Genomic DNA, 20575 nt, shown 5'->3' on the forward strand with positions numbered 1-20575 from the left:
GGTCTAAACATAGAATATTTTTTTAAGTTACTACCACTGCATAAATTACACATTATAACCAATATTTAAGTGGGTACTAATAAGGAAAGTATGCTTTCTAAGTAAAGAAGCCATGTTAATGAAAACTTAAAAGTTACAATTAGTATTTTGCTATACTAGAATTTATTGCTAGACTCAGTATTTTTTTAAAGGCACATTAAAAGATCCCTTAAGATCTCTAGGACCTCGTCTAGGGACTTATTAAATATAAATATAAAACTATTATTTTAGATAGGATTCTCTTACTGAAAAATAAAATGTTGAAAATTTATAAAATAAATTATTTTTTATCTTTTTTTCTCCAAAACATACGTTCTATTTTATGTTTGAAATGATATAAATTTCAAACCTGTATAGTACTTTTGTGCCCCTTTATTGCCTCAGGATAAGACTGCCAAGTCATGAATTTATAAAAGAGTGAGGTGGTTTGGGTTTTTTGTTTGATTTTGACAAACATTAATTCTTTTCTGAATGAAGACTAGGTCATTTATACAACCTTGTTTCAGAAAATAATTATTTTATGCATTGCTTTTTACCACTGCTGTTTAAAATATAGTGCCTAGCTCAGGAAAATTAAATTATGTCTCTTCAATATGGTGGAAAAGGGCTCTGTCCTGTAATCTAGATTTTTCCTACTGACTCCTTTAAGCAAGTACTGGACTTGATTCTAAATAATTGCAATTATCTAAATAATTTGGTTAAAAATCTCTCCATGTATCATCCAGAAAATAAATTGGCTTTTTTTGTCACATATCTTAAATGAGACTCCCCAACATCACCTCATTGAGCATTAAGTCGTTCTCCTGTATCTCAGGCAACAGAGAGTAAGAGAACTTTTTCTCTTCAGAACTGAATTTCCCAAGATTCTTTATTTTCTTCATTTCTTATCATAATGTGTTTAGTTATCATTGAAGGAGAAAGGAACTAGTATGAATTAGTTAATATATAAGGACTCTCCTTAAGGAAAATTAGCAACATTTTAGGAAAAAGATCTAAAGAATTTTCTGCTTTGGAATAATAAAGCAAGTTTTCCTTAGATGGTCTTGCTAGATATGTATCTAGTAAGTGGTGTATCTATTGTTGATTTTGCATTTTTTTAGACACCATATCAATTCGTACTAAAGAAATTTGAAAATGTTAAGGAGATTTACTCCCCTCAGACAGTGGGTTGTCTAAAATGACTGACGATGACGTGAACGGGTTTGTGCTTCCGCACAAGCCAGGTACTGGGCTCAGCACTTTGCATACAGCATCTTTTTTATTCTTCCAGCAACTCTGTGTTGTAAATCAGGGATTGGCAAACCGCCTTCTGTAAAGGACCAGACGGTAAATATTTTAGTCTGTGAAGGCCACGTGGTCCCTGTCACAACCGCTGAGCTCTCCCGTCGTAGCATAAAGCAGTCGTGGGCCACAAACAATGGATGGGCATGACTGTGCACCTGAAACTTGACTGACGGAGCCAGGGAGCAGGCTGGATTTGGCCCCCAGGCCCTAGCCTGCGGCCCCTGGTTTAGATGACCCCTGTTCCATTCCGTTTTGGAGCTGAGGAAGTTGAGGGCTGGTGAGATTCGGTGGCTTGCTCAGAGTCACACAGCTGGTCAGTAAGGACGCCAGGATTTTACTCAGCTTTGCCCAACTCCAGAGCTCATGGTTGTAACAATGAACTGTCGCAGTGAGAATGGTTCCACATTGGTCTAATGATGTCATTGCTGTGTCTGTTTTGCTTTGGAACTAGGCTTTTGCTCTTGAAGTTATTAAATCTACTCATGAGTGTTGGAAAGCGTTGCTTATGAAGAAGCGTGATGGAGGGGCTATAAATTGGTAAGAATTTATCTTTTCTATGTAATGTTATTTTATTATTAATGGTACTGAATAGCCATATAATACTACTGAGATCTGATTCTTTTAAAAGAGAATTACAATTTTTTTCATTTAAAAAATACTTATGGAGCACCTGTTGGGAAGGCATTACTGAGTGCTAGGCACTATGAAACTGGGAATGGTCCCTTTTTGCCAAGGGGATTATAGTTTAGTGGGGGATACTGTCAAGGAACAGACATTTATTTATAATACATTGTGACACGTGCAAAGATGGAGTAAAAAACATGAGCCATTTTTCAACATGCAAACATACGGTTATTTTATTTATGTGATAACTTCCCATCATTTCTTGATAAGAACAGTAAAAAACCTTCTTATCCAACATGATCTGGGTCACTGGCTGATTGCTTAAGGGCAATCATCAGTAGTAACATATGTAACTCAAACATTCTGTTTTACTTTAAACCTTTAAATGTGCAGTTATCCACCAGTCTTTGGATATAGAGCTAAGACCTTTTCTATATAGATCCCACATAGATTATGTATGTCCTAACATAATATATAATAGAAAATAAAGGTCAGATCCTGTAATCCTGTAAGTCCTTATACTTAAAAACCCTTAGAGGTTTTTAGGGTTCTTTTTTCTAACGTTTTACAGTTGTCTTGCCCACATCTCATTTGACACCACATTTTTATAGTGATTCATCTTTATTGAGGCTTTTTAGAGCCTTGGTAGTGTTTCCAGGGTCCATAGTTTCAGAGCCACTTAGTGTTCATAGATACAGCTCTCTTTCCACACTCCCTGCGTTGGTGATCACAATTACTGCTTAAATTATGAAATTATAGTAACAAGGACAGCTGAGATAACAGGTTTGGAAACAGCAACAAGTAACTGTTGGTGAGCCCGACTGTAGGAGGCAGAAGCGTGCACCACTGTGGAGAGGACTGCATCGGCCCCTGTGCAGACCCAGGGAAGCTGGGAGGCCATCCGCTCTTTCCGCAAACACTGATGGAGGGTGTGCTGCCAGGTTCTGTGTGGTCCTAGAGTTACCACTGCGAATGCAGTAAGCTGAGTCCGTGCCCTTTGGAGCATAATGTCTGGGAGTCGAGAGAGACCTTAAGGAAATGGTTAGAATGGGGTAACCAGGTGGGTGAAGAATGAGTCGGTCTCAAGGAATATCTTATCCGAGTCATCAAGGGGCTCGTCTTGCCTCTGACACGGATGCGTGGGCCTCATAGCTCCCGATTCTCTTTCTCTTGCAGCCAGAGTGACGCTGTCAACCTGTTCATCTTCTCCCCCTTTTTTTCTTACCTCTTACACTGCAGACCACTCTCTCTTTTTTTCCGCATAGTCTTAAAATTTAGATTATAGTTTCTAAACAGTGCAATTTATTAACAACAAAACTGGGTATAATTGGATGTCTTCCAGCCCTGCCTATTCTGTGACTAGTAGACTGAGCTGTTCTTTACGCGGATGTTTGTGGGATGAGCTCCTCTAAAAAGAAGGGTCTGTAACTGTCCAGAGAGGAGTGGGCTTCTGTTGCTGTCGTCTCCTTCCTAAGGGAGCTCTCTGAAAAGCTCTGCAGCCGTGGTGTTTCCCAGGTTTCTCAGCTGCACAGCAGAGGCTGTCTCTCTGTGTAGCCTTCCTCAGCTGATATCCTTCCTTTGTGCTGGTTCTGGTGACACTGAGGGGACGTTATTTCCAGCTCTGCCTCCTAGGTAGGCGATTACGTTAACAATAAGCGTTGACATTCGTTGAACTCCATGCTATCTTTCAGGTGCTCAGTGTTTTATATGTTAGCTAATTAATACTCACGAGAACCCTGTAAGATACGTATCATCATCGTCTCCATTTTACAGATGAGGAAACTGAGTCCACACGGAGAGTAAGTGGCCTGTCTCAGGCCACGCTACATGGGGAGCCAGGATGTAAGCCAGGTTGCAAACCTGCTCCCTTAACAGCCGTATTCTATGTCTACATTGTCAAAGAATACAACAAAATAAGGGTTTTTTTAGCTTAAAAAATTTCAGGATATAAGTTTTATGCATCTAGATAATTTAAAGTCAAAATCTTCAGAATTTTAACTCATTTTTGTCGGTTTTTTTCTAATTTTTTTGATACCACTTGATTTACTAAGTATATTCATAGTAGTTTGGTTTTTTATTTCCTTTGTCTTTACCTGATAAGTTGCTTCCCTCTCTGAATTCCTTACAATGCCTTCTGTCACTAATGAGCAAACCCTCCTCTCCCCCTTTTTAACCCGTTCTCCCCACTCAGTTCAGTTCAGCTCCACGTTATTTATCACAGCAGTCTCTCCCACAATGGAGGGTACATCAGAATTACCTGGGGAAGCTGTTAGAAAGTGCAGATGCGTTGTCCCCTTCTTTAGACCTGGTGAATTAGGATCTCCCAGGAGTGGGGTCTAAGCATCAGCTTTAAAAGCTCCCTAGGGGCTTCTGATGAGCCTCTCTGCTTAAGAACCAGGACATCAAGCCCTCTTCCCAGAGAAGAGCACACGAGGCCTTCCAAGGAGCTGATCCCTGGTACCATCTGGCCTCATTGTCTGTCAGTCTTGCCTCTGATCTCATGTTCCAACAGCGCAGAACCCCTCGTCTCTCCTCACAAACACCTCACTCATCTGGAGGCCGTCACTCATTCTGATTCCTTTGCCGTGATCGTCTTCTCATTTCTTGAACTGGCTCACTTACTTGTTCCTTAAGCCTTCGTTTTGACCTCACCTTCTCTAGGAAGCTGTCCCTCACATTAGCCCTGAGCCAGCTCGGGTGGATTCCAAGCCCTCTGACCTCCTGTCATGGCATTTAATGCAGTTATCAACCACCTGGTTTATGGGCTCGTCTGCTCCTCTAGAATGTAAGTTCTTCGAAAGCAGGTGACTAAAGAGGCCTTATTCGTCTTTCTTTTCCTTACGCCTGACATCTAGTAGCCACTCAGTAAACACCTGTTGGGGTAAACTGTTGAATGATATTTTAAAGCCAACAAATAACTGTTGTTTTTTTAATCTAGTAGCGACTCTTCTGTTTCCAGAAGCACTGCACTTACTAAGTCTTGAATTGATGTTTTGAGTGATCCTCTTTATCACAATAAGTTTTGTTGTTGTTATTTTTATTCTTTTTTCCCACTGCTTAATGTTTACTCTGAATGCTACATATCCTTTTAACAGAGAGAACGTCATTATTTCTATTCTTACCTGGAATAACTGAACGCTGTTGTAGGAGAAATAGAGTTTTCCATTTGGGTTTGCTCTTCTACTCCTCTCACTCTCTTCAGCTGTGATTTATTAATCTACCTTATTTTTAAGAAATCAGAAACGTACTGTTCATTTTACCAGTTTATTTTATTTCACTAACCATTATTTATTCCGACTCATTTGTCTTCCAAATTTTTCAAGTTTTGGTTGATTCTCAAATGCCCTTCTAGCTATAAAACTGCTTTAATTCAGTTACTTATCATTTCTTCACTCATAAATTGTCACATTGCAACTGTTCTCTAGTTTAATATATTCTACACAGTACTGTCAGAATTATCTTTGAAAAATACCAATGTGATTGTCATTTCTATGCGAAACACTTCTTGTGGCTCCCTTCAGCTATAGGATATAATCCAGCTCTTCTGTGTATTAAACAGCACGTCCAGACCTACCTTTCCAGCTTCCTGTTGTGTCCCCTCCTGTCCCACTGCCTTTCCTCCATGAATGCCTGCTCCTTCTTCAGGAAGCAGTCTAGGTGCCACCTCTGCAGAGAATGTCCATTTCTTCTGGGCAGAGTTAACTGACCCCTGTCTATGCTCTCGTGTCACTGCTGTGCCCCCTCTAGGTAGAACTTGGAGTGCACCATTGGTTTATGTTCTAAATCCAGTTTGTACCTTAGCACTTGTGATGGGACTTGGCACATAGTGTGTAGTTTTAACATGCTTACAGAATTAAAAAAATATATTTTTTTAAATGTATTTTTTTCCAAAATACACACACACACACACACACACACACACACTGATTTTTCCGAATTGTTTAGGTCTTGGCATTGTTTCCTTTTACCTTTCCAGAGGAAGGTGTATTTGATCCATACACCAATAGCCCCAGTCCTTTAGCTTGTGTAGATTTACTTCAGTGTCAGTTTCTTCTACAAACTCTGGAGGTTATGGTCCGAAATCAGTGTCCTTATCTCTTTAAATTTTCTCTCTCCTTTTCTCTTGACTACTTTCCTTTAGGATGGAAAGCCTTGACAAATCTTTATCCTGGGCAGTGTCTTCGAGGATTCTCATGAGTGTGAGGCTTTGTCTGATTTGAGGTTGTCTTGAAGAAAATAATTTTCTCTTTACTCAAGTTCCATATTGCTGGCTCTGTAAATTTCATCTTTTATGTGTCTGTTTTTTATTTGCAGGTAATTTTCTATTTCTGTTTCTTTTTCTTTAATTAGTTAGTTTGCACTATTATGTATCCATTAATATACCTTTTTATTATTTTTAAATGCAGTTTGGTTTGTTTCCAGTGTTTTTGGTATTGCTGATCTTTCTCTCTAATGTCACATCTGCTTATTTTGGTCAACAAGATTGTGTGTAGGCTACGTAATGTTTATAAATTTAGAACACAGTATTGAGTATCTTATTATAAAAAAGAAAGCAGCACGTTCTTCATGGTCATTATTTTCCATCTCATTTGTGGTAGCCACAGTCAGCTGGTGTCTATCCATTACGTGATGCCTATGCTTCTCCTCCCGTGGGCCATCGTCACAATCTGAGAGCCAGAAAGAACCTTAAGTACTGTGAGCTCCCTGGGGGCTCCATGGTTCAGTATTGTCCCCAGCTACTAGAAATGTCCTTAACACATAGCATAGGGATACATTTTTGAATCAATAAAAAAAATGAATCAGTGTTAACTATTTTTAATACATAAAGGCCAATTCAGAGAAAATAACATTTCTTGATAACGTACCTCTTATTACACCTTCAAACATTCAAGGTGAAAATCACTTCATTAAATCCTGAGGAAAGTGTATTACAACCCAGATTACATACTTTAGTAACTAAAAGGATGTCAGTGAGGAAGTTGGCCCTGTTTTGGCTAATAAAATGCTAATGTAAGAGCCTGTTGGAGAAATAGTAACAAGGGGGGCTTTGTAATCTCTCATCTTTAATTGATATATCATGCAAGACTCTCCAAGTCCGTTTAGAAATAGGTTATCAGATTTACAGATAAAAATATAGGACACCCAGTTAAATCTAAATTTCAGAGCAACACATCTTTTTAATATAAGTATGTCTCATGCAATATTTGGGACATACTTATACTAAAAAATAGTTTGCTGTTTATCTGAAACTCGGATTTCATCAGTTTATCTGGCAGTACTGTTAGAGAAGGCTCCCTGTTCTCTCACCATCGTTTTCCCAGAATTTCCAGGGAATGTTTTACTTTGGTTTGTTATAATGTTAAAAACATTGTATGTAGCATATCTAGTGTACCCCGTGCTCTCTTCAGAGGACTAGCACTTAAGACTTTGCAGTGTCTAGTTTTTCCCTTGTTCTTTTTAAGTTTAGTTTTGACTTTCTTTAGGGAAACGTCTGACTTAGAAGGCCTTACCTTTTTCAGTTTCCAGCTTCCCTGAACATGGACTGTGGAGAAGAGGATACAAAGTAGTTTAGTCTTACAGAAGATAATGCCAGCTTTCATCAATTTTATTTATGCCAAGAATGAAAATACATCCTACACTTTGAGTCTGGATAGAAAGCAAAATGACCACTTACTATAACTGCCGTATACCCAAAGTCTGATTACAGACAGATCTAGTTCAAAAGATAAATAACTAGACAGATCTTTTTTTTTTTTGTGAGAAAGATCGGCCCTGAGCTAACATCTGCCAATCCTCCTCTTTTTGCTGAGGAAGACTGGCCCTGGGCTAACATCCATGCCCATCTTCCTCCACTTTATATGGGACGCCGCCACAGCATGGCTTGACAAGCGGTGCGTCAGTGCACGCCCGGGATCCGAACCGGCGAACCCCAGGCCGCCGCAGTGGAGTGCAAGTACCCAAGCCCTTGCGCTACCGGGCGGGCCCCCTAGACAGATCTTTTTATCATGTATATCCCAGCGTATTTCACAAAGCAATTGCAAAAGTAAATTTGATAACGCGTGTATCCCTTATATCCACTTGAGGGGGGTGTGAATGTGTGTGTGTGTCGTCTCTCGTTTATCTCCTTCAGAGATCTGCCAATCACATTTTTTTTCTATTTAAAAAAATTAATTTGGCTTTGACTCCCTTCTCTCCTACTTTTTTCTGTATCCATTTTAATCTGCTAATTTCTTTTATGAAATTTTTAAAATATAGAGTTACTGTGTTTGAGAGGAGTGATGCCTTGGGCAGCATCTTTTGGAGACAGCGTGCTGTCCCCGCTGTGTGGGAGGCTTTGACAGCGTAGAGCCTTTCCTGGTCATGGAAGGAGCTGGACTCGTGCCTTGCTGAGCCTCCTTACTTGTGGAGAAACTGGGTTTCCGTATTCACGTGGTTTCCACTCCTCACTCTTAGCTGAGTCCTACATGCGAGTCTGAGAAAGAGATCCCACGACATGGTTCAGTAGCCAGTTACCAGGCTTATCACCTCCCTTAGAGGAAGAAGCTTCCTGTGGGTCGGATGAGGTTTTCCTTTCCTTCAGGAAGGTGAAGTGCAGTCGTGGTGGGCAGCCTTTTATATGTCCCAGGAGGTTATTTAGGGCTGTATACTCTCATTTAATTCTGGAAAGTGCAGTGCTGTGGAGCACTTTATCTTTATAACTTTGCCTGAAAGAACGTACAGGAGTCCACTTTTCCTGGTGTATATTCATGTAAGTCCTTTTCACTGGCTAGAGTTGTGCATCAGTGTGCAATATTTGAAGCTGGTTTTCTTTTTGGCAATTGCTCCTTTTTTATGCTGTTTAGTAATAACCTTCTCTTTTCCTCTCCAGCACGAACGTGCAGCTCTGTGACAGCCCTTTCCATTGCACCCAAGAGGAGGCAAGATTGTTAGTTGAATCGGTAAGGAGCGAGTACCCAGGGCTCCATGATCTTAGAGATGTCACGGGGGGTCTACTAGAAATCCTGAAAAGTCCAGCAGTGAAATGTGTCAAGTCTTTTGGGAAGCATAAAGTTAAAAAATAACATTAAAATCTATTTTTTTAATCTAGGGAATTTGAATTAAAAAATCTTAAAACCTTTGAGTTGAATTTTAAAATTCTATTTTCTAAAGTACATTAACCATTTAACTAATTTCATGTGATGCTATTTTTCTCAACATCACCAATTTGTTGTTGTTTATATGCATTTGCTCACCTCTGTCCTGTCCTGTTCCCACGAGTTATCCACCACTCAGTGTCTGAATTCAGCTGGCTGTTGGTACAGGCACATTTTGGCTCAAGAAAAATAAAATAAGTAAGACTTTCCCTTTTTTTTCCCTTTTAGTTTGGCTATCTCACAGGCTTTCCTTCTTCTAGTAAGAAGACATCGTTGGATTTTTACATGTCATAGTGATAATGCTGCCTGGAGGCAACTGAATTTAATAGTAAATTAATACTTGATTTGGAAAACACTAAGAAAATTTGTATTCAGATAATCAAGTAATATTGCTATAGAAAGTGTGTTCAGGAGTGATTTTGGGCTAGAAATCCAATTTATAATTTTTTTTTTTTTCCTTAAACTACTTATGTGATAAAAACTGGTGAATTTAGATCTTTACTTCAGGAACAACAAAAATGCTTACTCACTATGGCTGCTGTGAGTTTTTTTCTCACTGATGGATCAGCTGTTAGTTAGTGCCTGCTCTGTGTGGTAGGATTCTAGGTGCTGGGGGAGCAGTATTAAAGAAGAGATACAAGAACCTCTGCCGTGGCATAGCTGACATTCTAGCTGGGGAGATGGATAGTAAATAAACACACAAGTGAAATATACAGTGTTTCTTAACATCATGAAGGCTGTGATGAAATGAGCAGGGAAGAGAGGCTCAAGTCCAGGAGTGGTGGGGTTGTCGTCATTACAGAGGTGGTCAGAGACGGCCTCACTGACGAGAGGTCTGACGCGAGTCAAGACTTGCAGGAGGTGAGGGGACGAGCCAAGTGACCCTCTGAAGGAAAGCGTCCAGGCCACAGTCCCAAAGGCCGTGGGGCAGGAGGATGCCTGACATGTTCAAGAAATGCCCCAGGAACCTCCACGACTGGTGGAGAGAGAGAGTCTGGGGGAGAAAGGAGGAGGTGACGTCAGAAATGTTTGGGTCTGGGCTGGAGATGGAGGCAGATTCTTATAAAGATCCTGTAGAACAGTCTGTAAAGACTATTTTAAGAATTTTGTTTCTTATTCTGAATGAGATAGGAACCACTGGAGGGTTTTGAGCAAAGGCGTGATGTGGTCTGCCTGAGGTGGTAACCAGGTCACTCTGGCTGCACTGGTGAGAGGGGACTGTAGAGAGGTGAGGGAGATGCAGGGAGCCATCGCAGCTGTGCGTCGTCATGAGCATCACAGCCATACAGGCACAGTATCAGTGTATCTTCTCCAAGTTTTCCATTTCGTGGCTGTGTAATTACATTCCGAACTTAGTGCTCATCAATATTTATTATTACTTCTTTAAGGAAAAAAAAATAGACAAAAATCTTTTTATCTTTGTCCAAGCAGTCTCCCTCTCACTAATCCCAGATTAAGACTATTCTATTTATTTTAGTTTTGGATTTATAAATAATAGATATAATAGATACTTTGTCTTAAAATTAGCTGCAAGGTTAAAGTTTCTATTTTATATCCTGTTTTTTGTTTCGTATCATATTAGTGGGAAAACTTCTCTTGGAAAAAAAAATTAGAGGACATGGATATGATCTGGATAGTTAGATTTGGGGAACAAGATTAGAATTCAGAAACATTAACATCTGGCTTTAGTTACATGGTTTGGTAACTTTGTTGTGCTTTGTAATCATGAAGAAGATGCTGTACTGGACTTACACTCAGAATACTGCAGCAGAACAGCAAACTGCAGAAAAAGCCGTCCCTCCTCTCCAGCTCTAGGGATCTCACTGTACGTGGGATTTCACCGTGAAAACTTTGTCAGTTAAAGAAGTGCCCTATTGGCAGCCTCATCAGGAGCCCCGGTTAGGTAGCACTTTCTCTTGAAGATTTATCAACTTGTAATAACGAAATACTTTGTAGTCAGAGCATTTTGACTTGGCATTTCCTCTCTTCAGAACCACACTGAGATGTTGGGCTCAGAATTATTTAGGTGTGTTTTCCCAGACCTCTCTGTTTTGCTGTGTACTGAACATCGCACTGGCGTCACAGTGCTGTGGGTTTCTGCTTGTCTCTTAGCTGCTCAGAATAATTTCAGCTGTTGAAGTCGTCCGTCAAACTTGGTCCTATTCAGACCACGTCAGTCCTGGGCTCGCGTGGAAGCAGATTATAACCCGAGGGTTGATTAGTGAGCTCACGCTAACAAGTTAATCAGCAAGTGTGATACACAGACATGCGCTGCGTCGGGACTGCATGTATGGCGGGGGTCCTGTAAGGCTGGCACCGGAGAGCCCAGGTGTGCAGCAGGCTGGACCACCCAGATCTGTTAAGTTCATTCTGTGATGTTCGCACGACAACGAAATCACCTAATGACGCATTTCTCAGAACGTGTCCCCGCCGTTAGCCACGTATGACTGTAGATCCAAGTGATGTTATCTTGAGAGATGTGTAGATGTTAAATGAGTCTGAAGAATAGTTAAAACAAGGCCAGATAGTGGTGGAAGTTTTCACTTTCCCCATGTGTATTGACAGAATACAGGATGTGTTGACTAGGGAAGATTTTAGGGTAAAGTAACTGCTTTGGTGAATGGATACTTTTAAAATACACAAAGAGAAGAAATGGACTAAACTTTTGAGTGGTTAGTAGAACTGTTGCAGGAAGCATGTACGGTGAGCATATATTGATCAAAACTCAATTAAGTGTGGCAGCATTGAGACCAAAAAATCATTATCACCCAACAGTATGTACAGATTAGGAAAAATATTGTCACTATAACCAGGAACAATAACATGAAAACCAACAGCCTGATGAGTATTAGTTGGAAGCATTTTAGAAACAAAATAGGAATATCTACAGAAGAAACTGGTCATACTTAGGTGAGAGGTCTTAAGAAGGGTGGTGGATCTCAGGACGATAAGGAGAATTGAAATGATCACAAGGATTATTGGGTTTTGTTTATGAGTATAGACGTTTGAATTGTGGGCACTCATCAGAGGCATGGCAGAGTCAACACGAGGCTCGTTACTGAGATGTCCACGCACTAGGGAGGAGCAGAGGAGAGCCCTCCCCTCACCCTGGGCGTCCGGGCACAGCATGGCCACTGGCAGCCGGACTTCAACCACAGGAACACCAGTTACATTTTTTTGGATGTTGTGTCAAGGTTTTTGAACCTTTACCTAAGTTTATAGCCTTTCCCAGTTCTTGAGGACTATTTGACTAGAAATTGGAGCTTTATTTCAGGGAGCAAGGTTCAGAGCATTTGTAAGGAACAAAGAATGTGTGTCTGTGTGAGTGTGCACATGAGTGTGCGTGCACGTGTGTGTGCGTGAGTGTGCATGTGTGCACACACGTGTGATTTTCCTTTCAGATCTAACATTAGTTGATATTTGATGACAATTGATTTGACTACTGGGGTTTAAGATGCTACTTTTAGGATCCTTTACTATATGTAAATGTTATTTTGAAAATATATTGAGAAGATTGAAACAAAATTTACAAGCCTAATCCAATAGATGTATATAATTAGAGAATATAGTTTTTTCTAGTATGTATGGACACTTCCAAAAATTGAGTATATATATTAGACCACAAAGAGAGTTGGAAAGAACACCAAAAAGTTGATGTCATGCAGACCACGTTCTCTATCTACAATATAATAAAGTTACTAATCAGTTATGAAAATATTAAAAGAAAAAACCCCAAATCAATGTGTTGGGAAACTAAAAACACTTTAAGTCGTGTCTCAAAAAACAAATTATAACAAATTATAAAATATTTAAAATTGAGTGACAACTAAATCACTGTATGTCAAAACTTGTGCAATGCAGCAAAAATACTTTTTGAGAGAAATTAAATGTATATAGCAGAAACAAAGAAAGATAATTGAGAGGCTAAACATTCAAGTCAACAATTACTCTGTTCTTCTTCCTACCTTTTTACATTATAAGAAGAATTATAAAGAGTAGACCAAATATTTAATGAAATAGAAAAAGAAATAATGGCAAGGATCAATTAAAACAAAATACAGGTTTTCTTTTAAGACTGATAATATAGAAACCTATTAGAGGAAGGATGATGAAATAGAGAAGGCACAAATTAAAATATCAAATTAAAAACAAGACATAATTATAGACATAGGAGAGATTTAAATAATCAGAAGGAAATATTCTGAGATGCTTTTGGCAATACCTTTCTAAACATAGATGAATTGACAATTTTGTTTAAAATATAAATTACCAATATTAAATCAAGAATAAATAGGGGCCGGCCCAGTGGTGTAGTGGTTAAGTTCCCACACTCTGCTTCGGCAGCCCGGGGTTCACAAGTTCAGATTCCAGGCGCGGACCTATGGACCACTCATCAAGCGTGCTGTGGCAGTGTCCCACACACAAAATAGAGGAAGACTGGCACAGATGTTAGCTCAGGGGCAGTCTTCCTCACCACCAACAAAAAAGAATAAATAGAAACCCCAAATAGACTTATAGCAGTTTAAAAGAATACTTAATCGTGAAGATGGCAGTTATCCCATATTAATTAATGAAGTCAATCTGTTTTTAATCAGAATCCCAATAAGGTTTTCACTGAACTTGACAGGTTAGTAAAGGGCCAGGAATAATCCAGACAAGATTAATAAATTTAAATAAAGGGAAAAAAAGCTGTAAACAACTGAGGATATTATAAAATAAAAGCTAAGCTATTGATTGGGAGAAGATATTTGCATATAAAGGAGAAAAGGATTAACAATTTATTCAAATTAACAAGAAAAAGATAACCCAGTAGGAAGAAAATGGGCAAACAATGTGAATGGACAGCGCCCAGGAGAGGATGTTAAATGGCCAGTAAAGGTGGAAACTTGCTGGATCTCACAGCAGTGGGCGAGGTCAGACTAAGACACTCTGTAATTTGTAGTGATCAGACTGGCAACCATTCAGGAGTCTGACACACCCACTGTGTAAGCAGGTGGGGAAGGGAGAACTCTGGTACTTGTTGACACACCCAGTGGGAGTGTGAATAGTGCAGCTGCCCTAACGAGCAGTTAAGTTGTTTCCAGTCAAGTTGAAGATGCTGATAACCCATGCTCAGAAACTACGCACCTGGATACACACTCTGTTGACACTAATACATGTGTTTATATGGTCAGACGTGGGAAACTGGAAACTGAGTAAATCTATCCGTCGATAGACAGCTGGGCGAGTAGACTGTGGTGTGTTCATACAGGGGGCACTAGCCACAGGCAGGGCATGTGGATCAGAGTTGCGTGACTCTGCGTGGGCAGAGCCTGAGTGCGCAGTGGGTGGAAAGAGCATCTGCAGCAGGACGTGGTCTGATCGTTTATTAAGTTTTTAAACACCCAAAGGAGTCTCTTATATTAATACAAACAGATATGGTTTCTCATTTTAGAAGCATAGATCAAAACAGTAAACAGTGTCAGCTTTGTGGTGAGGAGAAGTTAACTTCTGGGAAGGAAGGGAAATGGTAACATCTTTATTTTTGATGAGTAGGGAGAAAAAGACTTCAGTCGTTAAGTGAATAACTCTTAAAAGTCTAGGGAGTAGGTGTGTGTTATAATACACTGTATTTTCTGCATACTTGAAGTGTTTCATAACTTAAAAAATTGTATGTCGAGAAAAACAGTAGAGAAAATTAATGAACCCAAAAGCCAGTTCTTTGAGAAGACCAATAAAATTGATCAACCCGTAGCCAGAATGAGCAGGAAGGAAAAGCGAGAAGACAGAGCTTGAGCATCAGGAATGAGGCCAGCGGTGTCACTGCTGCTTCTACAGATGCTGGGAGGACAGGGAAATGCTGTGAGACTCTATACCAGCAGGTGGGACAGAATGCACAGATGCCGTGAAACACATAAACTACCAACGCCCTCTGAAGAAGTAGTAGATGTAAACAAATTAAATTTCTACTTAAAGCCTTTCTATAAACACAATGTTAGGCCCAGTCAGCTCTCACTACTTTTACTCAGCGTTGCGCTGAAGGTTCTAGCCGTGCCGTAAGGTGTTAAAAAGAAGGAAAAGGCCAGCCCAGTCCCTTGGCTTAGTGGTTAAAGTTCTGTGCGCTCCGCTCCCCCTTCTCAGGTTCGGATCCTGGGTGTGGACCTATTCTACCCACCAGCCATGCTGTGGTGGCGACCCACGTACAAAATAGTGGAAGATTGGCATAGATAGCTCAGGGCTAGTCTTCTTTAAGCAAGAAAAAGAAGAGGATTGGTAATGGATGTTAGCTCTGGGCAAATCTTCCCCAGCAAAAAAAAATTTAAAAAAAAGGCATCCAGATTATAAAGGAAGAGGGCCTGAACATCTATGTAGAATATTCAATAAAAGCTACCAGAATAAGTGATTTTAGCAAGGTTGCAGGATACAACATCAACATACCAAAAATGATTGTATTTTTATATACTAGCAAAAAACAATTGGAAATTAAAAGTAAACGCATTATTTATAATGGCATCAAAAATATGGAAACTTAGGGATAAATCTGGAAAAAAATATGTGAAGTACTTGTACCCTGAAATCTATTAAACACTGCCAGCAGAAATCAAAGCACTAACTAAATGGGATGATACGTCATGTTCACGGGTCGGAAGACTCCATATTGTTATGATGTGAGTCCTCAGATTGATCGATAGGTTCAATGCAGTGGCAATCAAATTCTAGTACACTTTTTTGTAGAAATTAACAAACTCATATATGTAAATACTGAGGACCTAGGATAGACTAAATAACTTTGTAAAGAACAAAGTTGGAATAGTAGCTCTTCCTGATTTCAAGGCATTTTATAAAGCTACAATAATCAACAGAGTAGGAATGGTGTAAAAGTAGACCAAGAGATCAATGAAACCAAATCGAGAAACAGACCTACATGTATACATGAAACCTGATTTTCAAGATGATAATCTTTTCAACAAATAGTGCTTGAGCAAACAATTATTCCATACAGGGGGAAGAACCACTTCAGTCCATATCTAGCACTATGTATGATGATTGTCTAATGTGTATCCTAGACCGAAATTTCGAACATAAAACTATAAACCTATTTTGACCTTGGGTTAGTGTTAGGCAAGATTTCTTAGATATGACACTAAAAGCATAATCAATTTTTAAAAATGGTAAATTGGAGTTCATCAAAATTAAAAATTTCTGTTCTGTAAAGCACAATCTTAAGAGAGTGAAAAGAAGCCACATACTGCAAGAAAATATTTGAAAATCATATACCTGATAAAGGGACTTGTATCCAGAATATGTAAAAAACTCGCACAATTCAATAATAAGAAAACAAAACTCCCCCCCTCAAAAAAAATGTGCAAAAATTTTGAATGGTCACTTGGTCAAAGAAGATACACGGAAAACACATGAGCTGATGCCCCACTTTAATAGTCGTCAGGGAAATGCAAATTAAAAACCACAGTGATGTGCCTGGGCACACTTTTTAGAACAGCTAAAGGTGTAAGGGATTGGCCATACCAGTTTTGGGCGAGAATGTGGAGGAACTGGTACTCCGTACCCTGCTGGTTGGAATGCAGAATGGTGCCAGCACTTTGAAAACCAGTTTGGTATTTTCTTGAAAAGTTAAACAGACACCTACCATATAATGTAGCCATTCCACTCTTAGATATTTACCTGAGAGAAATGAAGTATATGTCATACAAAGACGTGTACACAAATGTTTATAGCAGCTTTGTGTGTAGTAGACAAGAACTGGAAACAACCCAAGTGTCCATCAGCAGGTGAATGGATGAACTGCGGTACATTCATATGAAGGAAGGCTGCTCAGAATAGAAAGAAATGAATTACTGATACATGCTACAACATGCTGAATTTCAAAAATTATGTGGACTGAAAAGATTGTGTCATACCATTTGTATTAAATTTTAGGAAATGCAAACATGAAACAGATGGCTGGGGGATTGGGAGGGAGCGGGCAGGGATGGATGTTACGACCCTTTTACAGGGTTGGGAGGAAGCGGGGATGGTGGTGAATGTGTGTATTATCCTGACTGTGGTAATGGCTTCACAAGTATGTGTGTGTCAGAACTCATCAAATGTAAGCTGTAAATACCTGCAGTTTATTTCAGGCCAGCGTTAGTCCAATAAAGCTTCTTTAGGACAAAAAAAGTTTGGACTGGAGTCCGACTGTCTAGGTCCAAATCTCAGCTTTTTTATTCTGACTTGAGGCAAATTATTGAACTTATTTATGTGTTGGTTTTCTTACTCATGAAATGGAGTCAGTAGTAGTATCTTCCGTATAGAGCTATTGTGGAGAATCGAATGAGATAATCCAGGTAAAATGGGAGCAGCCAGAAAGTGTTCCAGGAATGTTAGATTTTATTGTCACTGTTGTTACTAGTGTTGTTGACTTAAACTGACCAGAGAGAGATCCTTTCTCTTGCAGCCTCCTCTTGAGTACTTCCAGAGATAAGGGTATCACTTCACGAGATAGCCTGTTTCACTGCTGGGTAGTGGAAAAGTCAACCTGACTGATTTAAATCATTCTATGAGCATTAGTTCTGTTTTCAGAGACTTACCAGGAAGAAGGGGAGGGAGGAAGAGTAAGCTGGTTTCCACAACATAACATATTCTAATACTTGACCACGTCTCCCGTTTGGGAATTCCCCCCCGATTCTCCCACCTGCTTCTCCGGGAGCACTGTCTTCGTGTCCGCTCTCTGCGGAAGTGGAAGACCTTTGGGCGTCGTGTGAAGTTGGGGCAAGTTTGCACTAGATAATTTGTAAGATTCTCTAATATTTGGTGATGTAGTCAGTTTACTGGGAAAAAAACCAGAGAGGTGAACTTTGTGTGGTTCCACACGCAGAGAGGACCGCGCCTGCGGAAGGAGCCCCCGGAGTCCGGGATTGGAGCCGCGAGAGGGAGGCCGCGCGCTCCCTCAGCTGCAGGCCTGGCCCGTGTGGTGCGAGCCTACCCTCACAGCAGCGACGGCCAGCGGTCTGGTGGGGGAGGGACCGCTCAGACCGGAGGACAGCAGGCCCTCGAGAAGTCTCCGAAGTCGCCTCGGTTGACTTGGCTGGCCTGCGCGTGGCCGGGTGCCTGCTGAGAGCGGACAGAGGTGACAGCGCACGGACGCACGAGAGCAGCGCTTTGGCGGGACACCGACTTTGATAGAAGATGTGGCGGTCCGACGGCAGTGGTAGATCTCCTTCGCCAGCAGAGCCGCACTGTCCGCAGTGTCATCTGGAACCCCGGGTGGCGTTGTCACTGTGGCGTCAGGACTCCGTCGCTGACTCGCAGAGAGCCCTGCGTTCCGGAGGCCGGGGGGCAGTGTGGACCTGGGGCGGTGACATCAGCAGGTGGCCTGGCCGCCCCCTTCACCCCTGAACCTCACGGCGGTGTCGTGGGTGCCGCGTCGGCGTTTACCAGGAGCCTCAGAGGTGAATCCGGGTGAGGACGTGGGCCCCTCGTGTGAGTCTGAGGCGTTGTTATCGCGAAGGACGACGGCACCTAAAAGATTCACACCAGAGCCGGGTGTGTCCTTTCTCCTGAGGCCCACGACGACCACGCGTCAGTGACGCAGCGGCTTAGGAGCGCACACTTCGGGGTCCGCGCTCTGTTCGGCGTCCGCGCTCTCCTCGGGGTCCTGTGCTCTGCCCGGGGTCTGCACTTTACTCGGGGGTCTGTGCTCTGTCCGGGGGTCTGCGCTTTGTTCAGGGCTCTGCGCTCTGTTCGGCGTCCGCGCTCTCCTCGGGGTTCTGAGCCCTCCTGGGGGTCCTGCGCTCTGCCCGGGGTCGGCACTCTACTCGAGGGTCTGCGCTCTACTCGGGGGTCTGCGCTCTACTGGGGGGTCTGCGCTCTATTCGGGGTCCTGTGCTCTGTCCCGGGTCCTGTGCTCCGTTCGGTGGTCTGTGCTTTCCTCGGGGTCCTGTGCTCTGTTCGGGGTCTGCGCTCTGTTTGGGGTCTGCACTCTCTTCGGGGTCCTGTGCTCTGTTCAGGGTCTGCGCTCTACTCAGGGTTCTGTGCTCTATTTGGGGGTCCTGTGCTCTATTCGGTGTCTGCGCTCTGTTCGGTGTCTGCGCTCTATTTGGGGGTCTGTGCTCGGTGGGAAAAGACCAGCTGTGAATGTGAGACACGGTTGCAAACGGGGACGTTACCGTTGGGTTGGTCGTCGCTCCTCACGGGGCTCATTGGGCGCTTGGTCTCCGCCCGGGGCTGCCTATGGCGTTCGACGGCAGTCACATCCTGGAGGCGGCGACAGTCTCTGCTCTGGTGAGCGGGACGCGGCCGCTGCAGAGCGTGCTGTCTGTGCGCCGGGTCACCCTCTGTCCCGGGACCCCCTGCCCCGCGGCGCCGGGGCACCCTCTGTCCGGGGGCCGGACCCGCTGCCCGCGGTCGGAGGACGGCGCTGCCCGGGCAGGACCGCCCTGCGGGTGTGGCCGGGACAGCTCGGCGCTGGTGCCGTCCGGATGTGTGTGCCTGTGACGGTTCACGTAGGGGATTTAAAGCGATGACTTTCCTTTATAGATCGGGATCTGATTCTAGTCGACTTGTCTCTGCCTCCTTCCCTTGTGTGCCTCGCCTCTGACAAGCTTCCCTCTGCCTCACACTCAGGGACCCACCGAGGGAGTGAGGAAACCCATCACTGTTAGCGGCTAGCCCCTTAGTACGTTCTCGGGGAGGAAGAGGGTGAAACACGTCAACTTAAAATACTTTGGCGCTTTGTTTGTGGCTGAGTGAGAGTCGGTCGTGCCTTGCTGATTGCTGAAGCAGGAATCAGCAGGAAGGTGAGAGCGCCGTGAGCGCGGAGCCCCCGCCTCGTGACGGTGGAGACGCGGGAGGGGCGAGGCGCGCCTTCTCCCTGGAGCTGAGCCCTGGTGACCAGGTGAAGGGCATCGCAGGGGAGCAGGATGCTGTAAGGCGCGCAGTGTCGTGGTGGCTGGGTAATTAGCGCAGATGTAACCTGCGGGTCACAGTGCCTGTGGGGACGCGGTGGGGCTGTTGGAAGGAGAGACGCCGGGTGCAGCGCGGTTGTACTAACAGTTCATATCAATTTAAAATAGCTTATACAGAATAGGGACAGACGGCAGGGTCAGCTTTCTTTGGTTGATAAAAGGAAGAGGAATTCTTTGGTAATGAGAACACTAGAAAGAAATTAAAGATGTGAACATTCACGAGGATTATTCTGGGAGTGGAAAAGGATAGGACATAGTAAATGACAGTAAAAAATAAAACTCACTGCTGCGTGGAGACCTTATCTTGGATGGGGATAGGTTGCTCACATTCTCCCCTGCTGAGAAATTAGGAGGAGCAAGTAACTGAAAATCCTGTCTCAGTTTCTTACAAGGAAAACGTAAGGGGGGTGACTCCTGAGGGTGAGGTCGCTCAGATGGCGCCCTGTGCCTCTCTTTGTTCTTCCGTTTTCCATAAGCCAATGTCCCCTTGGTGGTTAAGAATCAGGAAGTCATTGACAGTAGGTGGGGAGTTAAATGCTGATTCGAATTACA

At 42.4% G+C, this 20575-nt stretch overlaps 1 protein-coding gene across 4 annotated transcripts in view; it reads left to right on the forward strand.

Annotated features, from left to right (window-relative positions):
* PPA2 (inorganic pyrophosphatase 2) overlaps window positions 1–20575 on the forward strand; it is a 79921-nt gene that overhangs the window by 55471 nt on the left and 3875 nt on the right. For 3 of the 4 annotated variants that reach the window (XM_087437787.1, XM_087437788.1, XM_087437789.1), the window contains 3 exons: window positions 1775–1860; window positions 8816–8885; window positions 17935–18651. In XM_087437787.1, the coding sequence (XP_087293913.1) occupies window positions 1775–1860; window positions 8816–8885; window positions 17935–18174 (396 nt within the window). In that variant the 3' untranslated portion in view covers window positions 18175–18651. Of the gene's footprint in view, window positions 1–1774; window positions 1861–8815; window positions 8886–17934; window positions 18652–20575 lie in introns of those variants that run through there. The other variant, XM_087437790.1, reaches the window with a different exon arrangement.

The sequence above is a fragment of the Ceratotherium simum genome, chromosome 12 (assembly GCF_057802395.1).
Source record: "Ceratotherium simum simum isolate JZ-2026a chromosome 12, ASM5780239v1, whole genome shotgun sequence".
Classification (NCBI taxonomy): Eukaryota; Metazoa; Chordata; class Mammalia; order Perissodactyla; family Rhinocerotidae; genus Ceratotherium; species Ceratotherium simum.